General features: G+C 39.1%; 1 protein-coding gene and 1 long non-coding RNA gene across 8 annotated transcripts in view; one reads left to right on the plus strand and one right to left on the minus strand.

The window, feature by feature from the left end:
* Positions 1 to 1574: 1574 nt before the first annotated feature.
* LOC144369754 (uncharacterized) lies at positions 1575 to 5455 on the minus strand. The gene is made up of 3 exons (XR_013429486.1): positions 5103 to 5455; positions 2111 to 2253; positions 1575 to 1936 (listed from the first exon to the last, which is right to left on the minus strand). It is a non-coding gene; the product is annotated as an uncharacterized LOC144369754 (long non-coding RNA).
* A 114-nt stretch (positions 5456 to 5569) lies between these two features.
* Rttn (rotatin) overlaps positions 5570 to 23005 on the plus strand; it is a 152692-nt gene continuing 135256 nt past the window's right edge. For 6 of the 7 annotated variants that reach the window (XR_013429485.1, XM_078029895.1, XM_078029897.1 and 3 more), the window contains exons 1-9: positions 5570 to 5769; positions 6051 to 6238; positions 7281 to 7458; positions 9364 to 9453; positions 12151 to 12241; positions 13780 to 13894; positions 15330 to 15480; positions 18801 to 18966; positions 21054 to 21235. Coding sequence is in view for 6 of the 7 variants with exons in the window: in XM_078029895.1 (XP_077886021.1) it covers positions 5739 to 5769; positions 6051 to 6238; positions 7281 to 7458; positions 9364 to 9453; positions 12151 to 12241; positions 13780 to 13894; positions 15330 to 15480; positions 18801 to 18966; positions 21054 to 21235 (1192 nt within the window). In the remaining variant the exon portion in view is untranslated. Of the gene's footprint in view, positions 5770 to 6050; positions 6239 to 7280; positions 7459 to 9363; positions 9454 to 11595; positions 11665 to 12150; positions 12242 to 13779; positions 13895 to 15329; positions 15481 to 18800; positions 18967 to 21053; positions 21236 to 23005 lie in introns of those variants that run through there. The other variant, XM_078029900.1, reaches the window with a different exon arrangement.

The following is a 23005-nucleotide window of genomic DNA, read 5'->3' on the forward strand; positions in this document are numbered from 1 at the left end:
AAACCAGGACACCCATTAATATGGGCAAGTTTTATGCTTTTGTGTATCAGTTAAAAATGAAAAAAGAAAGTTGGTCAAACACTAACAGAAAGACAGGGTAGGAAATGAAAAGCCCATGATCACAATGGACAGACCTGCTTGACACAAACACAAATACTAGAACTAGTGTCCAAAGTGTGAGGAGGAAGAAAAGATCTCATTTTAGTCAAGAGGAAAGAAAGCATATAGCATTTTGTCTTAGAATGGATGATCACAGAGAGCGACGAGTTCTTAGAAGAGGAACTATTTCCCATGACTTTGGGAGTGAAGATCTCCTAAGTGCGCCAGCCGACTGAGGCAAGGACTTCCAGTGATGTGTGGATCTAAGAAGCATGACTGCAGTGGTTCAGAACTAGGTGGAAATCATATGTGACAGAAGCATTAGCAGACAACTAGAAGAACGTGATGTGCTGTTCTGGGGCTGTAATACCGCGTGGCTTGTGGCAACGGCAGGGGTAAACGTGACAGCCCTCCCCTTTGCCCCTTTCCTGATCCATGTATATACCAACCCAGAATCTCCTTCACTGTTTTAGTCAGCGTTTCCTTGCTGGGATCAAAAGAACAACTTAAGGGAGAAAAATTGATCTTGGCTCCGAGTTTCAGGGATGCAGTCCATGGTCGGCCTCCTCCACAGTTCTGGGCCCAAGATGAGGCTGAACATGATGGTGTTGGGGTGTGGCAGAGGACAGCAGCTCAGCACATGGCAGCCAAGAAACAGAAAGCAAGAAAGAGAGAGTAGGGGAGGGGGATTCTGCTCATGGGGTACAAAATATAAACCCCAAAGGCATGGCCTCGGTGACCCACTTCCCCCAGTCATGTCCTGCCTGTCTACAGTTACCACCCGGTTAATCCATACCAGTGAATTAGGAGGAATACAATTAGGTTGTCGTCCTCCTAATCGAATCATTTCACCTCTGAATATTCTTGCATTGTTTCACACAAGAGCGTTTGGGGGATACCTCATACCTAAACCGTAACATTTACCGTCAAGTGTTACAGTTTGAATTTGTAATGTCCCCACTGGCTCACGTATTGAAGGTTTAGTTCCCTGTGCCGCAGTGTTTAGAGGTAGGGATTTGTGGAAGTGATGGACCATGAGTGCCCTCACTCCATCAATGGACAGTCCATCGAGGCCGGGCAGCTGATGGTATTATGGGGAAGTGGAAGAGTTAGTAGGAGGCGGGGCCTAGTGGGAGGAAGTGGGTCACTGCGGGCAGGCCTTGGAAGGGGACTTTGGTGCCTAGCCCTTGCTCTCTGCTTTCTGGCTGCCAGAGGCGAATGCCTTTCCTCCACCACACCCTGGTGCCATGATGTTCTGCCTTGCAGCAGGCCCAAAGCCACGGCGCCAGCCGATTAGGTACTGAAACATCTGACTAAGCCAAAATAAATCTTTCCTCCTCTAACTGTGCCCCTCAGGTATTTTGGCCACAGCGATGGAAATCTGACTAACCTGGAAAGCTCTTATTGAAAGGTAACATTTACATAAACATAACAAGAACTATTTTACTAACAAGAAAATTATAAAGATGCACACATACAGCCACACAGACATTTATTGTTCATTTTTTCAAGTTCTCAGGCTTCACTTAAAATATTTGACCTTTATGTTCAAATTTCCTAAAGGTCCACTTGCTGACTGTGATATAATACATGTAGAAATTAATACCTAAATTATACGTAACAAAGACTTTGTGATTAAAGACACCCTCTGTCATGGTTTGGACCCGGGTGTCCTCCAGTGGCTCTTGGGTGAAGGCTTGGTCCCCAGTGCAGCAGTGCTCAGAAGTGGGGCTGCAGGGAAGTGACTGGGTCCTGAGGGCTCTGACCTCATCGTGGATTAGTCCCTTGGGAGCTGAATGGTCTACTGGGAAGTGGTGGAGGCTATGGAAGGTGGGACCTGGTAGGAGAAGTAGGTTATTGGGGACATGCATTGGAAGGTTATTTCTTCACCTGTTGCTTCCTGTTTCTGTTTCCTGGATGCTGTGTACTGAGCAGCCTCCCCCCACCAAGCCCTTCCACGCACCATGCCCTTCCACGCACCATGCCCTTCCACTATGATGTTCTGTCTCACCTCAGGCTCAGAGCTATGGAGTCAGCAGCCTACAGATAGGACCTCTGGAACCATGAGCCAAATAAATCATTCCTTCTTTGTTTTTTCCTCAGGTATTTGTTTCAGTGACAAAAATATGACCAGCATACTCTCCTAAACTGGATCTGAGTGAAATGCAAAGTATTAAATTAGCTATTTCAGAATGGTTGAAAATAATTAATTAAAAACATTATAAATCTGAATTCATGGTATATGATTAAAGCTTTTCTTAAATGCAAAAATGTAGATTTAAAATCACCTATAACTAAATAAGAAAGAATGAATAAATAAGGTAACAAAACAAGCTTGGTAAGATACAAAGGAACAGCAAAACAGAATGAGAGAAGCGACCAGGAATAAATTGATAATAAAAGTTTGATTAAAACATTGGAATGTGTGTGTTTTAAACAATAGAATTAATAAATTTAAGGTTGATTCTTTGAGGAGAAATTGCTGGATTAACTCTCAAGCAAATGTGAAATAATTTCTTTGCATTGAATGTAATAAGTAGGACTTAATAAGTTTTGATGAGTTATAAAAAAGCAATACAGAATGAGCATACCTAATCAAAGAATCTAAAATCTGAAATACTTCAAAATCTGAAGCTTTTTGAGTGCCAAGATGATGCCATAAATGGAAAATTTCATACCATGAACAAAAGTGTCAAAATATTGCATAAAATTATGCTTAGTCTATGTGTACAAGGTGCGTGTAAAACAACAATGCATTTCTTGACGAGGGTGGTGAGAAGATTGGAGAAAAGACAAACATAAACACAGAGAAAGTGGGACTTGGTGGACCAACCACACCCCTGATGGGAAAAAGACAGGTCACAAGCAGGTTTTGCATGCTTATTGTGTAGGGTTAGACATCAAGAGGACTTACTGTGAGAAAGCATCTTCAAGATAAACAAACCAAAGCTGTGAGCAAAAGCAGCCCAATTAAAACTCATCAGCTTGTTCCCATATCTCTTCTACCTCCCAGCAGCGGGTGTTTGAACTCAAGGCTTCTGAATCAATAAATTCCATGACAGGCACAGAATCTTCCTCTTTAATGAGGGTCTCCACCAAAGGGGCAGTTTTCTCAGCACTGTCACACCAGAAATTCCCAATGGAGGTGTCACTGTTGCCCAGGACAGTTCAAAGCAATGATTCATTCATTGCTCCTGACAAGTACACACATTTGGGTCCCTTCCCCAGGATATCTCACTACATTTAGGCAAATATGCCAAAATCTGAACAAATCCCAAATTGGAAATACTTTAAATCCACCACCAAATCCTTCATGTCTGGATTCTCCACTTTCTGGTCCATTTGACACACCATCCATCAGGAGCAAAGCCCTAGTGTCAGGAATGCAGCCTCCGTTACAGCCTTGGCAAGGCAGATTTAGGCACCTGCTAGTCTTGGTTAAATGTCTCACTGCTGTTTCCTCTCACTGTCCTGTTGGTATCTCCCATTGTCCATACCCAAGCAGAGGCCAGAGAGCTAGGGAGCCTGGAAGGTGTTTTTTTTTTTCCTACAGTACAGGAGACCCATTAAGTCAAAGTGTCTGTGGGGTTCCACAACAATGATCCTGCAGGAAGGATTTCAAATGAAGCTGCACACAGTAACAGGCTCCGGTTTGTTAGAGAAAGTGAGGTAATCTCACAGTACAGGCACTGAGCAGACATGTCTGCAGAGAAGGGACTACCTCTTAGAGTGTTTGGGTTTTGAGGGATTTTGAGTCCCTTTGTTCGGGCCTTAGCTACTCATTCCCTCATAAGTGATTTATTACCCTTTGCATAGCTTTCAGCAAACTTTCTTTGTGAGGGTCAGGATGACCTGGTAACAAGGAGTGGCTCTGACTTGGTTTCCCTGATGACTTGGTCAAAAGGGGAGGGTCTTGACAACCTGGTCACCAGAAATAGTTGACATGACCTTGAAACAATAGTTCTCTTAAAGGGTCATGATGTACTGTGGCTGGGGGAGGTCTGACATATTAGTTTCCATTTTTCCAGTGCCTTTCTGCTTTGAGTAAGTTTTCTGTTATTCTCAGTCCTGTGACTTATGGACTTTCTGATGTCCTCCCTATAAGTTACTGCTCTTCATTGTCCTCTCCTGTCCACCTGGTAATGGCTGACTTTCTATGTAACAAGTTGCTTCAGGGGCTGGAAGAATGGGGAGGAAGAACTGAAGGGCCAATCAGAGAATATCAGGAAAGCTAGACACCACCGGCCGGCCTTGCTCTTTCTCTGGGAGGTAAAAGGGCCACATTCAATTTCTCACTTTCTTTGGATCTGATTCCTCTGAATCCTTTCCCTTGTAGTTATATTGTTTTCTCTGATAGGAATTCCCTCACCCTGATCCTTTGGTTGGTAAGCCCCTATTTAACTCTTCAAGATCCAACTCAAATATCACCACTCTGTCATCTGCACACATGCAAAGGTAGTGAGGTTCTAATAATGGGGAAAAGATCCTAGGGCTAGGCTCTCAATCTGCCCTTATAGTTGATGTGACCTTGGATCACATAAATTCAAGGTTGATTCTTTGACGAGAGATTGCTGGATCAACACTTAGAAAAATGTCACATAATTTCTTTGTGTTGAATATAATAAGTAGGACTTAATAATGTGCAGAATACTTTTCTGTCTTTTAAGTTTCTTCTTTTGCCAAGTAAGAATGGAAATACTGTGTTGACATCCCTTCTGTAGGGAAACTGAAAAGATCAGTGAAACACGATGCCATCTAAAATGCAAAGCATTTTACCAGTTTAATTTTGTTGGTGTTGCTCTTGCGGTTTGTTATAATTTCCGCCTTCCTCCATTTGTTGATACAGAACACAGGGCACAGTGGGAAAAAACCACCCTTGGGATTCAAATACTAATTCTCACATCCCACCCGTCCCCCTCCCCTTCTTCCTTATACAGCTTCTTTTTTCTCTCGGATTCTCCCATTCCTTCTCCACCCCTCCTTTTCTGGCTTGCTGTTTGTACCTGGATTTAGGTATCCTGGGACATTGCACGGATTTGCTGGCACACTTTACAGGTAGAGTCATTGAATAACGGACGAGGTGGGGCAAGGAAGCAAAAATGCAAATACCACTCTGTATTCTAACTCGTGATGTTCTGGGGAACTGAGCATTCAGATGGGCTGGGTCTTAAACGAACCCTTGGCTGGGGGAGCGGGCGGGCAGAGGATTGGGCTTCTGCCGGGGTTTCAGGTCCCGGGTCTGAGCCCGCGCTCGGAGGCCGGAACTCCAGGAAGGAGGTTAGACGGGGCGTGTCCGGAACTCGGTACGGGAGCACGTTCGAGCAAGGACTACAACTCCCGACGTGCACAGCGGCCAGAGCTGGTTCTACCCGTGTTTAGCCCCTTCATTCTTACGACAGAGACTGCTGTCTAGGGATTGCAGCGGGGGGCGGGGGTTGATTATAAAAAAAGCAATAAGCTTTTCTGGCAATGCGGACATCGAGACCACATCCCGGAATGCCCCTTACTCTTCGAGTGGCTGGCGCATGCGTTACGGAACTCACTGTCTCGCGGGCCGAGTTTCTGGGGGACATTGATCGCAGCCGGACTCTGTGGCGCGGCGGTTTAATTCTCCGGTGGCTGCAGACTGAGGAAAGGCGATGGTCTTGAGCGGGCTCATCAGGAAACTCGGTAACAGTCGCCCTTCTCCGGGGGGCCGCCGGGTCGTGGCAGGTCACGCCGCGTCGGCGGCGGAGGAAGGCTGCCTCTTGTGCGGGTTTCGCCGGGCAGCCCCGGGGACCCTGGGTGCGCTCGGCGGTGCGCCGGGGGCCTGCTCGGGAGTCGCGGCTCCTCTGCTCCGTCGCACGCCCCCGGCCGGGGCGAGCGGCTGGGCCCTGGAGCCAGGCCGGGGTGGGTGGGCGTCCCTGCGCGGTCGCTCGGTGAAGCCGTCTTGCGCTGTGCTGCTTTGACAGGTCACCAGCTGGCCGAGATCCGGGAGCGCGCGCTCCGGAGCATCCTCTGCAAGGTGGAGCACGACTTAATGGGCGATGCCGACCTGATCCGGGAGCGGCTGCTCTTCGTCCGCCTGCTGGAGTGGTTCAACTTCCCCTCGGTCCCCATGAAGGAGGACGTGCTGAGGCTGCTCAACAGGCTGGTCAAGGTGAGTTCACTTTGAAAGGGAAAACGACTAGACGAGTGAGTGTTTCTTGGTCATCTAGTTGTAGCATTTATTGACCGTTCAGAAACTGGGCTTTACAGCAGTTCTTAAAACCACCAGAGACGTTGGATTTTAGTTGATCTCTACCTAGGTTGCCCATTCCCCTCTTCTCTTACTTGGGGTGTTGTTTCTGACATTGCCAATTCACTGTGTTCAGACATAGAACAGAAACCACCCTGAGTTCTGGTACGTTCTTGACTTCTGCAACCCTGTTTGGAGGATGACTTGTCATTGTATTTTTTACTATTTCTGATTTTACGTGTTAAAATTAGATGTGTCAGTACTAAAGAGAGCACATTTTAAAACGGTATTACAGACCATGTTTAATAAATAGCAAGTTTATTAAGTTGCTTTCTCATGTCTAGTTTTTAGATTTTATGTTCCCATGCCTACCCCAAGAATAGTTAGTTGTCAGGGTGAAAATGTCAAAATGTAAGTTTAGCCTTTCATACTTTTAATCCACCACCTGTATGTTGCTGGGGGGTTCTTATTTGGCATTTTAATGACTGACTTGAAATAAGAGAGGATAATAGGGGTCAGTGCAGAAAAGTAACCTATTAAATAAATGAACAATTGGAATTAATAGTGTGTATTCCTGGTGCTCAGTGTTTTGGCTCATCTTTTTTTTATATTTTATTTTTTTTTAGTTTTAGGTGGACACAATATCTTTATTTTATTTTTATGTGGTGCTGAGAATCGAACCCAGTGCCTCACACATGCTAGGCTAGCGCACTACCACTTGAGCCACATCCTCAGCTCCTTGGCCCCTCTTTCATAACTGTTACAGACAGTTTTATGTAAGTCCCGTAAAGTTATGTCCTATTAAAGGAAGTTGTTTACTTTAAAGCACAAAAATGCAAGATTTGTTTTTCAAAAAAGGAGTATCGATACACCAAGTCAATTTTGTTTTGATTGCTGTAAGACAAAAAGCTTAGAGAGTTTCATATTTATAGTTATTCTCAAGGTTGTCCCTCTTTTTATTCAGTATCCCCCTGCAGTCCAGCATCTGATTGACCTTGGTGCAGTAGAGTTCTTCTCTAAGCTTCGCCCTAATGTGGAGCCAAATCTGCAGACTGAAATCGATGGCATTCTGGATGGACTCTTTGTTCTTCTTTCAGAAGCTCCTGTACTGTACTCTGCCTCTCATCAGACCAATCAAACTGGTAATGCTTTGTAAGAAATTATATGGAATCTGTTAAAATAAGTGTATTGGTTATCATGGTAAATTTTAAGAAAAAGAGTATTAAACTTAAAAAAGTTTCCTCTTACCCTTCCCAAATTTAATTTTTTTTTTTTTTTTTTTTTGCTGCTTGCATGATTGATCTCCATCCCCCAACCCCTCTACTTTTATTCAGAAAAGGGTACATTTGTATTTCTTGCTGTTTTGGTCAGGCCAGAAAGATGCCACTGACTTTGCTTTTCTTAGAGTAATTTGACATATTATTTCTTTAACAATAACAATACTTTTTTTGGTGTGTGGTGCTGGGGAGGGAACGTAGGCTTGTAGCATGCTAGGCAAGCGCTCTATTACTGAGCTGCATCCTCTGCTTCACAACACATTTTTATTGAGCATTAATTAGTATATGTCAGACATTATTTTAAGTGCTTTATTCTAGGCATTTTTGGACAATATTCTTTATATTAAGGTATAATGGTATTTGTCCTACCTCATGAGTTTGTATGGAGAACAATTAAAATGACATAATGCAAGTATTTTATAGGCTGCAATGTACAGTGTTATACTGGCTAAAATCAGAGAGGTAAGCCTCTGCTGTGCTTCTAGTTGTGTGGTCTTGGCTCCTTCCAAGCTTCAGTTTCTCATCAAAAAATTGGGATAATAAGGAAGAACATATTTTTCATAGAATTGTTGTGAGGAATAAGACCTAGCATACATTGTTAGCTGCTATTGTGTGTTCTTGTGGTACATGATTTTAGTGCCCAGTATAGTGCCTTACACATGGAAAACATTTGAATTGATTGAAGGAAAAAAAATGCTAATGTGACTTATGTGAGTGAGTAGTAAAAGTATTTTAAAAATAGTTTTGATTGCTTAATCTGTTAGACCATATTTTTGTCTAACAGATGGTAATTGCACTACTCCTACTGTTTCAACTGCTGATGCTATTCTTAACAGCAACATTAACAGTTACTATTTATTGAGTGTTATTATGGGGCACTGAATGAATTGATTTAAACAGATTGTCTCACTGAACTTTTAAGTAGTCCTTTAATTGAGAAGTTATTAGTCTAATTTTATAGGTGAGAATAAAAATGAAAAGTAACTTGCCCCGAATTACTGTTTTCTAATCTAAGGCAGAGCCAGAATTCTAATTTTGCTTTATTTGGCTTCAAATCTTGATTGATTGCTATTTTACATTTTCTGAGATATCACAAAGTAAAATCTTAAATTGTGAATTTTAATATCATTAGTTGCAGGTGAGATTAGAGGAATGGTTGAGGGCTAATTTTTAATTATCTGTATTAACAGTAACTACTGTATTAATTGGAAAAACTGGCATGAGCAGTTCAAACACAGAATTTAGTTTTAGACTTTTACTCATTGTCATTTTCATTTTCACTGATCACATATGACTGAATTTCAAAGGTATTGAAAATAATGATTGACTCCTTTGTTTTTGATGACTCTTTTAAAGTTGTTAATGAAAATTGATGAGATTAGGAACTATAAAATTGGAGTAGAAGAGGGGTAGACTAAGAAGCATAGGTGGGCTGCCCTTGAATACTTTGTGGAAGACTTTTTGCATAATTGTGGATATTTGCATTCTAACAGTTATTTGTATTTGCTTGACAGTAAATGAGAGAGGGGGAAAAAAAGCCTTCAATTGGAAATTGGTTGACCCATTTTTTTTTTCTCTTCAGAAATACTACTCAAAGAAAAAACAAGATTGTTTTAGTTTTTAAAATGGTTCAAAAGAAGAAAACATTCGTACTTAAACAGAGTAAATTTTACTTTTAGCAACTAATGAATCAATAACATAGCAATATACATATATATATATATATATATATATATATATATATATATATTTTTTTTTTTTTCTTTTTAGAAATGTCACAACAACCTGAAATCTTAATAGGATATTTCCCCCAAGACAAAAGTAATTTCCAGCAGACGGAAGTGCCTGTGCCACCAGTGGGTATGTGTGTTCCCTTGACCTGAAAAAGAAGAAACCAGTGAGGGCTTCCTCATTGCTAGGAAGACATATATGGTCCAACTTGAATGTTTCGGTACAAGCTAAATGTTTCAGTTGCTTTGAATTAGTTCATAATATAGACCTTGCTGGTGAAATTTCATGTTGTTATAACTGCATTGGAGCAGCTGTGTAGGTGGGTGGAAATGGTGTCTCTGGTACTTAGTGTCTGTGGAACACATCCTTTGTCAGGCAGAGCCTATGCACTGTGCTGTGTCGTCTTATTCTCTAGCTCACTGAATGGTGCAGGATCATCTTAGTTCTTTTTTTTTTTTAAACCACTTGTCAACATTAAGTTAACTAGAGATTAAACAGTTTTACTTTAGAGCTGTCTCCCTGGAATCTCAGGGAATCTCATTTCCAGGTCTTTTTTGTATCTGGCTGTATTTAGTCTTGTTTCTGCTCATGTGCCACCTTTTTAAAGAGACTTCCTGATGATTCTAGTCAGTGATCATTTTCTTCCTATTTTGTTTTTCTTCCTAACACATTTCATGCTCTGAAGTTGTGTTTTTACCTTGTCTCCCTCATTATAAACTTAGTGATAGCTGTGAACACTGCTTTATCCCAGGAGTCTAAAACAGTGCTAAAATATATTAGATATATTCACTGTGTCTGAAATATATCCATTGTATATTCGTTAAGGTATATCCAAATTAACATGGAGTCACAGTTAAATGTATTATTAGTATTCCCATTTTACTGATGAAGACACTAAGCTTGAAAAGATTAAAAACTTTTTCCTAAGTGACATAGGAAATCGTTAAATTAGCAGGTACTTAACATTTTATTGCTTTCATAGTTGAAATAAAAAGGTTGTGTTCCAGAAAAGCTGATATCCAGCTTTTTGGTGACAATGTTGAAGCCTTGTTTCTAAAACACTTTCTTGGAAACTGACAGGTTGAAGCGTAAGAAGAACAGAAAACTTGCTGTTAAATACTTTCTTTATATTTCCTTTAGGATAAGTTTTGTTAGGCTTGTATGGAACTTTGTTTTTGAGGTAAGATGGTATTTCTTTATGGCTACAATGCTTTATTGAGTGACCATGAAAGACATTTGAAGAGTATGGGTATCTCCAGAACTGGTATGCAGGAGTGTTTTAAGTAAAACCCGTGAAAACTTGAAGGCCAGTTAAGATTAATGCTTATGTGAATTCCATTTTGTCTGGATTGACAGGATGGCTTATTTTGGACATATCTTGATGTGTGCAGTATAAGCATGTCCTTCCTTTAGCCTGCCTGTCACTATTTTCTTAGAAAGTGATCCTGCTTTTATATTAGCAACTTTCAAAAGAAGTTACTGGGCTGTGTTTTAGAATTTAATAATGCAGTTTATTTTAATCAGCTTTTTTTTGCTGCTGTGACCAAAAGACCTGACAAGAACAGTTTTAGAAGAGGAAAAGTTTATTTTGGGGCTCACAGTTTCAGAGATCTCATTCTATAGATGTCTGGCTCCATTGCTCTGGGCTCAAGGTGAGGCAGAACATCATGGCAGAAAAGTGTGGTGGAGGATAGTATCTCAGGACATGGCCATGAGGAAGCAGAGAGAGATTAAATTTGGCTCACCAGGGACAAAATATGTACCTCACAGGCACACCCACAATGATTTTCAGCCACACCCTACCTGCCTACAGTTACCACCCAGTTAATTCCTATCAATAGATTAATGCACTTACTGGGTTAAGGCTCTCGTAACCCAATCATTTCACCTCTAAACTTTCTTGCATTGCCTCACACAGGAACACCCGTGGGTCATTTGCGAACCATAACACTTATTTATGTTTAATGATTCTGTGTTATTTTTAAAGCATTTGTCAGAAAGATTCGCAATTTGGAAAGGCTTTGTAGCTGCTATTTTTCAGTGTTGCCTCCTTAACTTATACAACATAAGATCTATTAAAAAATAATTTGGGAGTAGCTTAAAACTGTTGATTTCACAAATTTACTTTAATCCTGTTTGAGCTCTGATACTTGGTTTCCAGCCTTTTAGTCTTTACCATCTTAGAGGTTTAAACATTTAACACCAGATAGGATATTAGGACATGACTACATATAGTATACAACTATGTTTATATTTTTGTAATTTCTGTAGGTAAAAGTTTTCTCTGAATGCCAGATCCTTTTATGATAAATCAAGCTCAATGTTCTGATCAGCCACAGGGTAAAATAGAAAATTTAATTGAAACTTTTTTCGGGGGGAGGGATACCAGGGATTGAACTCAGGGGCACCCAACCATTGAGCCACATTCCCAGACCTATTTTGTATTTTATTTAGAGACAGGGTCTCACTGAGTTGCTTAGCGCCTCACCTTTGCAGAGGCTGGCTTTGAACTGCCATCTTCCTGTCTCAGCCTCCTGAGCCACTGGGATTACAGGTGTGCTCCACTGTGACCTGGCCTAATTAAAACTAAATGTCATTTAATGTCAGTTTGTGGGTAATGTTATTCTTTTAATTCTTATTTTAATGAGTTCTGTTTAAATTATGGAGAGCTCTATTATTTATCCTGTGAGAAAAGACATATGCAGCTGGCCTTGTTTGAAGTGTTTTAGACTGCTGGAAGACAAAGTCTTTATTTTGGGACTCTTTTAAGGTGACTCTGCTATTTTTTATTACTTTGCATCTTTAGTTTTGTTATTCCATTAACAGTAAGTCAGACTGTGAAGTGTTTGAAGTTTTCTACGTTTCCTTGGCTACCCCTGACCACAACAGACAGGCATGTTCTCTCGTCTAATGAAAGGTACAGTGTCTGATGTATTTCTCTGATTTTTTGTTGGTTCATAGCCATTAAATCTGACAGTTATTAGTATATATTTTCAGCTAAAAATTTATTAAGTTGTGTGAAAATAGCAGTGGTTGTATGATTTTCTGTATTTTAAAAAGCAAGCCAGAAAATTCCCATTTGTTTTTAGTCAATCTACATATTCAGATTGTTTCTCCCTCTCCCTCCCTCCCCCCTCCCCCCACCCCCCTCTCATCTCTGTCTCTCTTTAGATACTGGTGTTTGAACCCTGGGGTAATCTGCCATTGAGTCACAGCCTCAGTCCTTTTTTATTATTTTGAGGATGGGTCTCCTTAGGTTTCTGATGCGGCATGGAACTTGCACTCTTCCTGCCTCAGCTTCCTGAGTTGCTGGGATTATGACCCTGTGCCACTGTGTAGGGCCCACTTCTTTTTTGTGGTTAGAATTTTAAATAGCCCTTCATAACATATTTTTTAACCAGCTTCTTTGGCCTTTCCTTCCGCCCCTGATTAATGCATGAAATGGAAAAATTAGACATAAATTTATTTTATTTGGTAGAACATATTTCAAAATACCAGCTTCATTAGGAGAAAAATTTACTATGTTGAGAAGGCTGGGTACTACTGATGTAATGTTATGGATATTCATTGTTGCCTTCAAAAGTAGATCGCTAAAATATAGAAGTTTGAAGCATTTTAATGTCCAGATTCATTTGGTGTGATTTCATTGACAAGTTGTCTGCGTTTTTTTGAGTATGAATCTGGAAAATAAAGAAAAACATGCAGTTAGAGTTGGGGCTTGATACATGTGGATGCTATTAAATGGTTTTTGATGATATCACTTCAAAGGCATCAGTTTTCTTGGGACCAAATATTTAAGAGTAGAGTGTCCCTAGGAAAGGGCCAGGGGTTGTTTGATCTGTTGGTTCTGAGTTAGTCCCTAAGGAAGAGGTCATGAAAGTTTCTAGTGCTCACCTTCATGTGCTGGACTGGATTCAAGGAAAGGGGTTTGATTTCTTAGGGTGGAAGGTGAACAATTGCTACATCCCTAGTGGGTAGGAGTTGAGGGCACGACCTATATGGAATAAGAAGTGTGTCCATTCCTTTTTTACGCAGAGCAGAGAATACCACTAAGGTAACTAGTTCCTAGAATTTACCTCTGTACTGTTTTTCTCTTAAGTTATTTAAATTTTTTTGAATTCCTTGACTTTTGACCTCATTGATTCATTTTGTAGCTTTATGGTTGTCTTTGGATATATGATTGTTAACATGATGTAGTTCCTGCTCTTGAGGAGAGTGTATATTAGAGAATACAAAGTCAACAAGCAATTAGTTTATCACAAAATGTAGGCATATGGAAGAAGTACCTCCTCAGAGTTGTTTTATTGACCAGAGAAAAGATCTGGGAAGGCTTCCCAGGGGAATGGATATCTCAGCTGAGATCTAAAGGATTGTTGGGAGAGTCACTGTGCCTTTTGGTATCTAGAGTTTGGTGTAGACGAACTGTTTTTTAAAAATGAATACTCTGTTTCGTAGCTCTTTAAGAAGTAGTAACCAAACTTTGATCTGGAATACCTGTGAACTATTGAAGGATGTTATCATGCAAGATTTCCCTGCCGAGATTTTCCTTCAGAGGCCAAAAATTGTTCAGGTGAGTGAGTACCTTCTGTAATCGTTTGATAGAGAACTTTTTGCAGTAAAAAAAATTTTGCAGAAGAGTCGTCTGGGAAGGAAATTTGTACTAATGTATTTTTAAAAATGAAGTATTTCGCTATTTAAGCTGCTTCTTCTCTAACTTATTGGGATAGTTACAGTTTTCCCCACAAGTAGAAGTCTCATTGGGCACTTGCAGTGGTATTCAGCCACCTTGAATTACCACTTATGGGTCATCTAAAGAGGAGAATAAACATTGAAAATTAAGGTTGAGCAGCAGTAAATTTATTTATTTTGAGTATCACTATGTCCCAGGCGCAATGCTGTATGCTGGACAGACACATCTGCAGTGAAGAGTATTGACAGGCTCTTTTCTTTTGTCTAGCTTCTTGCTTTTCTAGCAGAGAGAGAGTGGGAAAGAGAGGTCCAGGGTGGACATTGTGACATACAAACAACATCTCCTAGTACTTTAAGTCCTCACTCCACACTCAGGCTGAAAAGGACTTTGAATGGCGACTAGGAACACATTCTGTCACAACTGGCAATTGGGGGGGCTGGGGATGTGGCTCAAGCGGTAGCGCGCTCGCCTGGCATGCGTGCGGCCCGGGTTCGATCCTCAGCACCACATACCAACAAAGATGTTGTGTCCGCCGAAAACTAAAAAAAAAATAAATATTAAAAAAATTCTCCATCTCTCTCTCTCTCTCTCTCTCTCTCTCTCTCTCTCTCTCTCTCTCTCTCTCTCTCTCTCCCCTCTCTCACTCTCTCTTAAAAAAAAAAAATTATTAAAAAAAAAAAACAAAAAAAACAACTGGCAATTGGTCACAGAGAAAAAGTGTTAATTGCCAAGACGTGGTAAAGTGATTCAGTTGTTTGAGATGAATAGGACTCGCTGTGGTTTTCGAAAGTTCTGTGTGTGAGCCAGGCATTGTGCACTTCCCTATAATCCTAGCTACTGAAGAGGCTGAAGCAGTAGGATTGCAAGTTCGAGGCCAGCCTGGGAAACTTAGACCCCATTTCAAAATGAAAAGAAATGATGAAATGAAATGAAAAAGTAAAAGGCTGGGAATGTAGCTCAGTGGTAGAGTGCTTGTGTAGCATGTGAAAGACCCTGTGTTAAATCCCAGTACTGGGGGTCGTGGGGGATGGTTCTGTGTAATGTGATATCCCGAATGAGGGATAATTGTTTTTATTTTATCTTAGAATTGATACTTCACAGATTTTAGAAATAAGAAACACTATTTTAAAAAAATTTATTACCTTATTTTGATCTTTCTGCACTTTGGTAAGTCATATTTGCCCATATTTGTTTGTTTTACAAATATTTGGCAATTTATTTAGTTCCTTTGATTAGTCACCTACTCTTAAGCTCCATATCCTTCTTGGAAGTTAAGTACTTTGTTTGAGTAATCATTTTCTCGACTCTATTTCAGAACCTTTTGTCTCTATTGAAACTGGCCTTTGGAGGAGATGGAAAACATCGCTTGGCATTACAGGCCGTGTCTTGTTTGCAGCAGCTGTGCATATATTTAAGAAATAGACTTAACTTTCACCGAGACCCACATTTTTTCTCTAACAAACAAGGTATTTGTGATTATGTATTCACTATCCACTGATGATACTTGCAGATTTTTCTGAGCACTGTTGACTATACTTTAGGGTGTACTTGTATACATTTCACAGCATAAACTCCCACTTCTAAATGTCACCAAATCTATGAGTAGAAATTGGGTGAATGACAGAGCTACCATGAGATCCCATGCTTTTTTTTTTCTCCTTTAATAAGACGCATGGCTGTTCATTTGGGAAATTTGAACAAGTTATATATTGGGTTAACAAATTCTTTGGTTTGAAAAATATTGGTTTGTATTTTATCAAAACTATTTTTTTGCAATTTGTGTCATAGTCGGAGTTTATGATGGCAATGCCAGACTTTTCAGAGAAAAAGTGCCACCTTATGACCAAATAGAGTACTATATTGGTATTGATAAAACAGTATCTACAACTTATTTCTGTGTGCTTACACAGTATAGATTGAAAATTGAACATTAGATTACAGCCATTTCTCATCATGTCTGATGTAAATCTCTATTTTATTGGGAGTTTCACTGACCTTTGCATTTTGAATATTTATGCTTTGCATTGGCTTTATTATAGATTTGGTATGTTTAGGGTCACTCTTGAGGTACCACTTTCTGCAAGTGAGTGACACAGAGAGCTTCTGGGTATCCCATACCTAATTAGAAAGGGATTTTTCATGTTTGGTAAAATAGGTGATGTCAATGAAGATTTATCAGTGTATTAAATAAATATTTATTTGTCATCTACTGTGTACCAGCTGGTATTCCAGACTCTGGGAAATTATAGCATTGAACAAACAGTGAAAGTCCTTGTCTTCATGACTTGTATTTTATACAACAGGAGAAAGATATAAATACGTAGGTTTGGTTCAGGTAACTTCTTAAGCCCTCTAAGGAAGGGCCAGTGTGACAGAACACAACCAGGGATACATAGCTTACTCTGTTGATTGATTTGACTTTGCAGTACAGGATCTGAGCCAGGGCCTCACATGTGCTAGGCAAGCTCCTCCACTGAGTCACATCCCCACTTCATAGCTGACTGTGGATAGGATGGTCAGGGCCTTTCAGAGGTGGCAACCTGAGGGTGACAAGAAATCCTCCACTTGAGGGGAAAGAGTATTCCAGGGAAGGTCAGGGACCTCAAGACAGTGGTGAGCATGCTGTGCTTGATTAAAAGAAATAAGACCTGTGAGCAGGGGGTATATAGCTCATGAGGAAGAGTGCTTGCCTGAGTGCACCAGGCACTGGGTTCAATCCCCAGCACCACGAGAAAGAGAGAGAGAGAGAGAGAGAGAGAGAGAGAGAGAGAGAGAGAGAGAGAGAGAGAGAGAGAGAAACAGAGAGAGAGAGAGAGAGAGAGAAACAGAGAGAGAGAGACAGAGACAGACAAGACCTGTGAGAGTGGAATGTAGTGGACTGGCAGGATGGGAGTAAGGTGCCATCAAAGAGGGAATTAGGGGCTGGAGTATGCTGGGGGAGGTACTTCTTAGTAAGGATTTTTATGTTTCTCTGAAGTATAGTAAGAAGTTCTTGGAGAGTTGTTATTTTTTCCCTTGTAAATGCCCTTTTTATTATGAGTTATGTATATTTTTGTCACATAAAAATGCATTGTAGCCATTTTTAAGTGTACAGTGCAGTCATTATGTTCACATCATGCAGTCATCACCTCTGTTTCTAAACCTTTTTCATTGTTCTGAAACTCCATAATCATTAAGTGGTAACGCTTTATTTCCTCTTTCTTCAGTCCCCTGGTAAGCTCTAATCTTTCTCTGAATTTGTCTGTTCTAGGTGCCTCATATTTATGAGGTCACACAGTAGTTATCTTTTGTGTCTGGGTTATTGTGCTTATAATATTTTTAAGTTTTGTCCACACTGTACCATGTATCAGAGTTTCATTACTTCTTGTGGCTGAATAATATTTTATTGTATACATATTCTACATTTTGTTTATTCATCTCGATGGACACATGGTTGTGTCTATCTTTTGGCTATTGCAAGTACTGCTTCAGTGAACACTGACATGCAACTATCTGTTTGAGTCCTTGTTTTTAGTTCATTTGGAAATGTGTTGAGGAGTGAGATTGCTGGATCATAAGCAAACAATTCTTTTGTTAGCTTTTTGAGGAATCATCAACCTATTTTTCACAACTTTTGTATAATTTTACATTCCCACCAGCAATCTGTGAAGCTTCCAATGTAGGGAATTTCCTCACTAACACTTGTTATTTCTTTCTTTTTAAAAAACTCATAACCGTTCCGGTACATATGAAGTGGTATGTCATTGTGGTTTTGTTTTTTTTTTTTTTTTTTTTTTTTGGTACCAGATTGAACCTAAGGGGGCTTTACTATGGAGCTACATCCCCACTCCTTTTCATTTTTTATTTTGAGTCAGGGTTTGCCAAGTTGCTGAGGCTGGCATTGAACTTGTGATCCTCCTACCTCATTTTCCTGAGTTGCTGGGATTACAGACGTGTACCACTGTGCCTGGCATCATTGTGGTTTACTTTGAGTTTCCCAAGACTAATGATTAATATCTCCCTACTGACTTTCATGTACTTACCATTCATTTTTATATCTTCTTTGGGGAAATGTCTACTAAAAGTCCTTTGCCCAGTTTTCAGTTGGGTTGTTTGTTTCTTTTCTGTTGAGTTTTTAGGAATTATTTGTGCATTCTAAATATTAAGCCTTTATCTGATACATTTTTTGTAAGAAAAATTTGTTCCCCATCCTATAGCCTGTTTGTTTTGTTTTTCTGTGTTTGGGGGTTGAACTCAGGATCTCACACATTCTAGGAGAATGCTTTATCACGAGCTGTATCCCTAGCCGTGCCTTTATATTTTCCTGATAATGTCCTTCTATACACTGAAGTTTTTAATTTTTATGAGGTTCAATTTATATTTTTAGTGGTTTGTGTCTTTTATGTGCCAAATCCAAAGTCATGAAGATTTATATTTTTTGTTAAGAGCATAATAGTTTTTATATTTAGATTTTTGATCCATTTTGATTTAATTTTGTACATAGTTTGAGGTAGGGGTTCTCAGAGTTTTCAGCACTGGTGTACATGATCAAGTATCTTTCTTCTTGGTGGTCTCTAACACTGTGACTTCCAGTGACTAGAATGTTCCATATAATCAGACTAGTTGGATAAAAACGTGTAATTGCTAAATGAATACATGCAGAAAAGTTTGATCTTTTATTTTTACCCCATGGAAGCATTTCTACTTTTTAATTTTGTTATTTGTTTTGAAGAATTATACATATACTACATAATCAGAAATCTGTTTCTACCAAGGGATAAACTTATTTTAAAATTTATTTTCCCAGACATGATTTCCCAAAATTCTTCCTTGTCTTATTGTCATGAAGTAAGAGTTATTCATCATTCCCCGAACCCATCCCCGGGAAGCAGCAGCCCTCGGCCTTCTGTGGTGGGGCGCACAGGCCAACGGCCCAGAGGAGATGGCCAGGACTGGGATGCAGTGTCCTCCAGGTGACTGGTGGTTGTGTTCATGGGGAATTAGTAAAAAGTTAATGTGTGTGTGTTTTAATTTCAGAGGGAGATAATTAGTCTTCTCTGTCTTCTTTTTTAAATGTTATCCCAGGTATACTCTTTTCATATTTTTTACATCATGATCTACATTAAAAATAAATAAATAAATATTATGTTGAAACTTAGCACTTGGTACACAAACATATGCCCTGTGTATTTGTGTGCACCCGAACAGCCTGTTCACAAAATAGTATCTCTGTTCTACACATTGAATTATGTTTTCTATTTGTTTATGTTTCCTTAAAAAAGAAATGATGAGCTGGGTATGGTTCTGCATGCTTGTAGTCCCAGCTGCTTGGGAGACTGCAAGTTTGAGGCCAGCATGGTCAACTTAGTGAAACTCTGTCTCAAAATAAAACATTAAGAATAAAGGCAAGGGATATAGTTCAGTGGTATAGACCCAGGGTTCAATCCTCAATACTGTAAAACCCCACCAAGTTTTACCAGCTTTGAAAAGAATATGATCTAGTTTAAATAAAAAGTGTGGCTTTGAATGACAGGTACATTTTTGTTATTTTTAAACACATTCTTGTAAGTCCAATCATAATTTAAATGCAATAGTCTTTACTAAAGGAGTGACTGGAGAATTTTTTTATTAAACAAGGACTCTTCATTTATAGTATCTTATTTATTGTTTGTATAAATACAGGTTGCTCATATTATCATGCCCGCCTAAAGGAGTTGACTTAGCGTTTGTATATTGCCTTATCCTAGACTATACACATCACTAGTCTCTTCTTTAGCGTCATTCCAAAAAGTGTTTAATTACATGCATATGTATCTTTTGACCTGAGTATCATCTTTTGCTGCTGCTGCTTCTGGGGCAAGTGAATGGATACAGGTCTGTACGTGCATAAGGTGTCCGGCCACATGCTTTGCACACCTGCCCTCCTTTAGTCACCTTCATAGCAGTCTTATAGTAGAGTTGCTGTCATCATCATTGTCATCATCATCATTATCATGTTTTTCAGGAAACTCTGAGCTCTGGAGGTAGAGAGCATAGTAGTTGGTAAAGAGCTGAGCTGAGAATGCGTCATATGATAAGAGAGCCTGTGCTTTTAAAAGTTCTTATGTGATAGATGGTTGATAAGTCTGATCCTTAACCTTTCTACCACATTCTGGTGCATTCCGTGCCTAGACATTTTTACTCCTGAGTGAACAACTTCCTCACAAGTCTTCCAGAGATTGATAGAAGTCCGGTCCACTTCTGTATTTTGGGATGCTTAGAATCTTAAAATTGAAGATATGAAAAAAACAAGTATAAAATTTGGGGAGTCTTAAATGTTAAATAGCATTTGTGTATCTCTGTGATTAAGCTTCACATCAAAAGTAAAAATTTTGAGACCCGAGTTAAGAATTCGTCAGTAAAGAAAGCCAAGGAAGATGAGATGTTCCATCTTTTGGATGCATTTTCAAAATCATTATATAATGTTGAATGTACTAAATAAAGTAATCCATTCCCATGAAGTTTTTCTGGAAATATTCTTTAGTTGCTAACACTGGCTTACATAGAATGTTTGGTAAAAATCACAGAATATCTATGAAACTATATGAACTATTTAGTTTGGCCTTTGCAAATTGATTATATAAGAGCTTTCATGTAAATCTGCTTGTTTTCTTTCAGAAATTGTGGGTTATTATTAGTGTTGATTGTCACTATACAAATGACATGTTTCAAGATAGTTTTGAAAATCAAAATTAAATGCGTTTTTGGCTTCATGTATAACTTTCATTTTTTATTCTTAGTTTGCAGTACTGGGGATCAAACAGAGCTTTCCATGTGCTAGGCAAGTGCTCTCTACCACTGAGCTATATCCCCATCTCCTTCATGTATAATTTTAAGTCTTCTTTGTGGAATTTAATCTTGGGAACTTGTCAGGATTTTTACATATCTTACCTGAACGGTTGCATAAAGCAATATAGTCTTGACCAGTGTGAGGCTTCTTAACATGAAGGGCAATAGGTAGACAGTAAATCTGCTTGAGGGTTGTTGCCATATTTAAGGTTATTGTTTGTTTGCTTTACAGCGGAAGTAATAGTCATGCTCACATAAACTCAAGGATATCTATCCTTTCACCTTTGGATATGGGACACATAGATCTTCCAGAACTAGAAACTGAAAACACATTGGAACTACAATTCCAGCAGCTGAGTCTTCCCCAGTTCTGTGTCTTCATTCTGGAATCAGCAGTTCCCCTCTTAAAAACAGGTTAGTTGTTTTTAAAATCCTACCTCTTATATGTTTTGTGTTTGTTTTCTATTTTTTTCCAGAAATTTTTTCCTTTTTGTATGTCAGGGTCTTTAGAATATATTTTTTGCTTATTTTTTTGTTTGAATTCCTAAGAATTTAATAAGGTCTTTATTATGTCTTAATTCAATGTGGATGGCATGGAATGCTAAGCAGATAGCATATCCTTTTCCACTTACGTGTTTTTATTGGCACATGCTCCATTTTTGTATTTTAAATGTAAGCACACACAATAAAATAGCCCTGGAAAAAGAGAAGGTATACTGCACAAATAGATCAGAATAAAAACATTTAGCTTTTGCTCTTCACATACTTTCTGAGTTGTTGTTCATGCCTCCTGTTTGTTTCTTACAGGCCACGAACCATTAAAAACAAAATCCCCAAATTGGACTCTTCTTACCTTTCAAAAAAAAAAAATCCACAAATATTCTGGGGTTATATTTTTGCTCAAAAGTTTTAGGTATTCTTTTACTAAAGAGTGGTAACAACAGCAAAACAACATGACTGATGTTTAGTCTAGTAACAAAGCACATGTATTGGGTCCCCTCTAAGTTCAGCTGTTGTACTTGGTTTTATGTGCATTGTTTTTCATTTTTCTCACACCAATCCATTTCCTCCCAGTAGTGGTAGTTACCATTTTACCTAACTTTTTCAAATGAGGAAACAAGTTTAGAATGATTACAGACTTCCCTGAAGTCAGATAGCTAAATGCAGGGCTTGGCTCAAGGTTCTTCTGGGTTCAGAACACTTCAGCCTTTGTGAGGGAAAGAAGGCTTTGGAAGCAGTAATGATTTTATTTTTTTCCCCTCTAAATCTGTATGTTTTTAGTAATTGATGAACTTGTCAGGATAGGAACACGAGCAAGTTTTGCCCTTCTTATTTTATATACTGTTAAAGTAAAAAGCATCCTGTGTTAATGGTTCTTTAAGACCTTTGGCCAATTTTTGCCTGCTTGAGGTGATGGGGAGGAAAGTAGGAGGAAAGTTTATATTTGGATAGCATTGAAATCTTTGATAATGAAGAAAACTGTCTGCTCCTGCCTCTCATTGAATAAATAACTACTTTAAGGAGTTGACTATATGTTGACTCCTATGCTTATAATGTGAAATGAAGGAATATCTGAACTTTGGCATTATAATGTGTTTGTATTTATCTGCCTGGCATACTGGAAGAACAGTTTTAGACTTAACTATTTTGCATTTAACCTTTTGTTAATTTGCTGTAAAAAGTCACATTGATAATTATAAAGCTATATCTTGGTACATAAATTTTCTAAATGTTCTTTTGCCCTTTTGTGGTAAATTATTGCATAACTTTTAATGGTGCAATATGAGAAGAGGTTTCTAAAAGAACTTGCTCCAGCTGTTTTAATGAAAAAATTAACTTACAGCCTTATGATCTAGTAGTTTGTTTATTCATTAGAAGTTAACCTTTTGGATGTGGAAAAGGAATGTCTTATCTGAAAGCTTATTTCACATAGAATCATACAAAGTGTTTTTTTTAATGTTTTTCTGACTCTCTGGAGAAAGGAAATTGTCCTGGTGAGTGTGACTCTGACAACATAGTTTCTTTTGGAACTTTTTTGGAGTTTAAGTGGGATTAGATGGAATATCTTAAAGTTTCTTCAGCAGACACCTGCATGGACATTATTCCTTTAGTTGTTCCAGTTCAAACATAGTTTCTCATGTAACTCCTGTGTGAAAAGTACTATTGATGACAAAACCTCTTCTT

Source organism: Ictidomys tridecemlineatus, chromosome 13 (genome assembly GCF_052094955.1).
Source record: "Ictidomys tridecemlineatus isolate mIctTri1 chromosome 13, mIctTri1.hap1, whole genome shotgun sequence".
In the NCBI taxonomy this organism is placed as follows: domain Eukaryota; kingdom Metazoa; phylum Chordata; class Mammalia; order Rodentia; family Sciuridae; genus Ictidomys; species Ictidomys tridecemlineatus.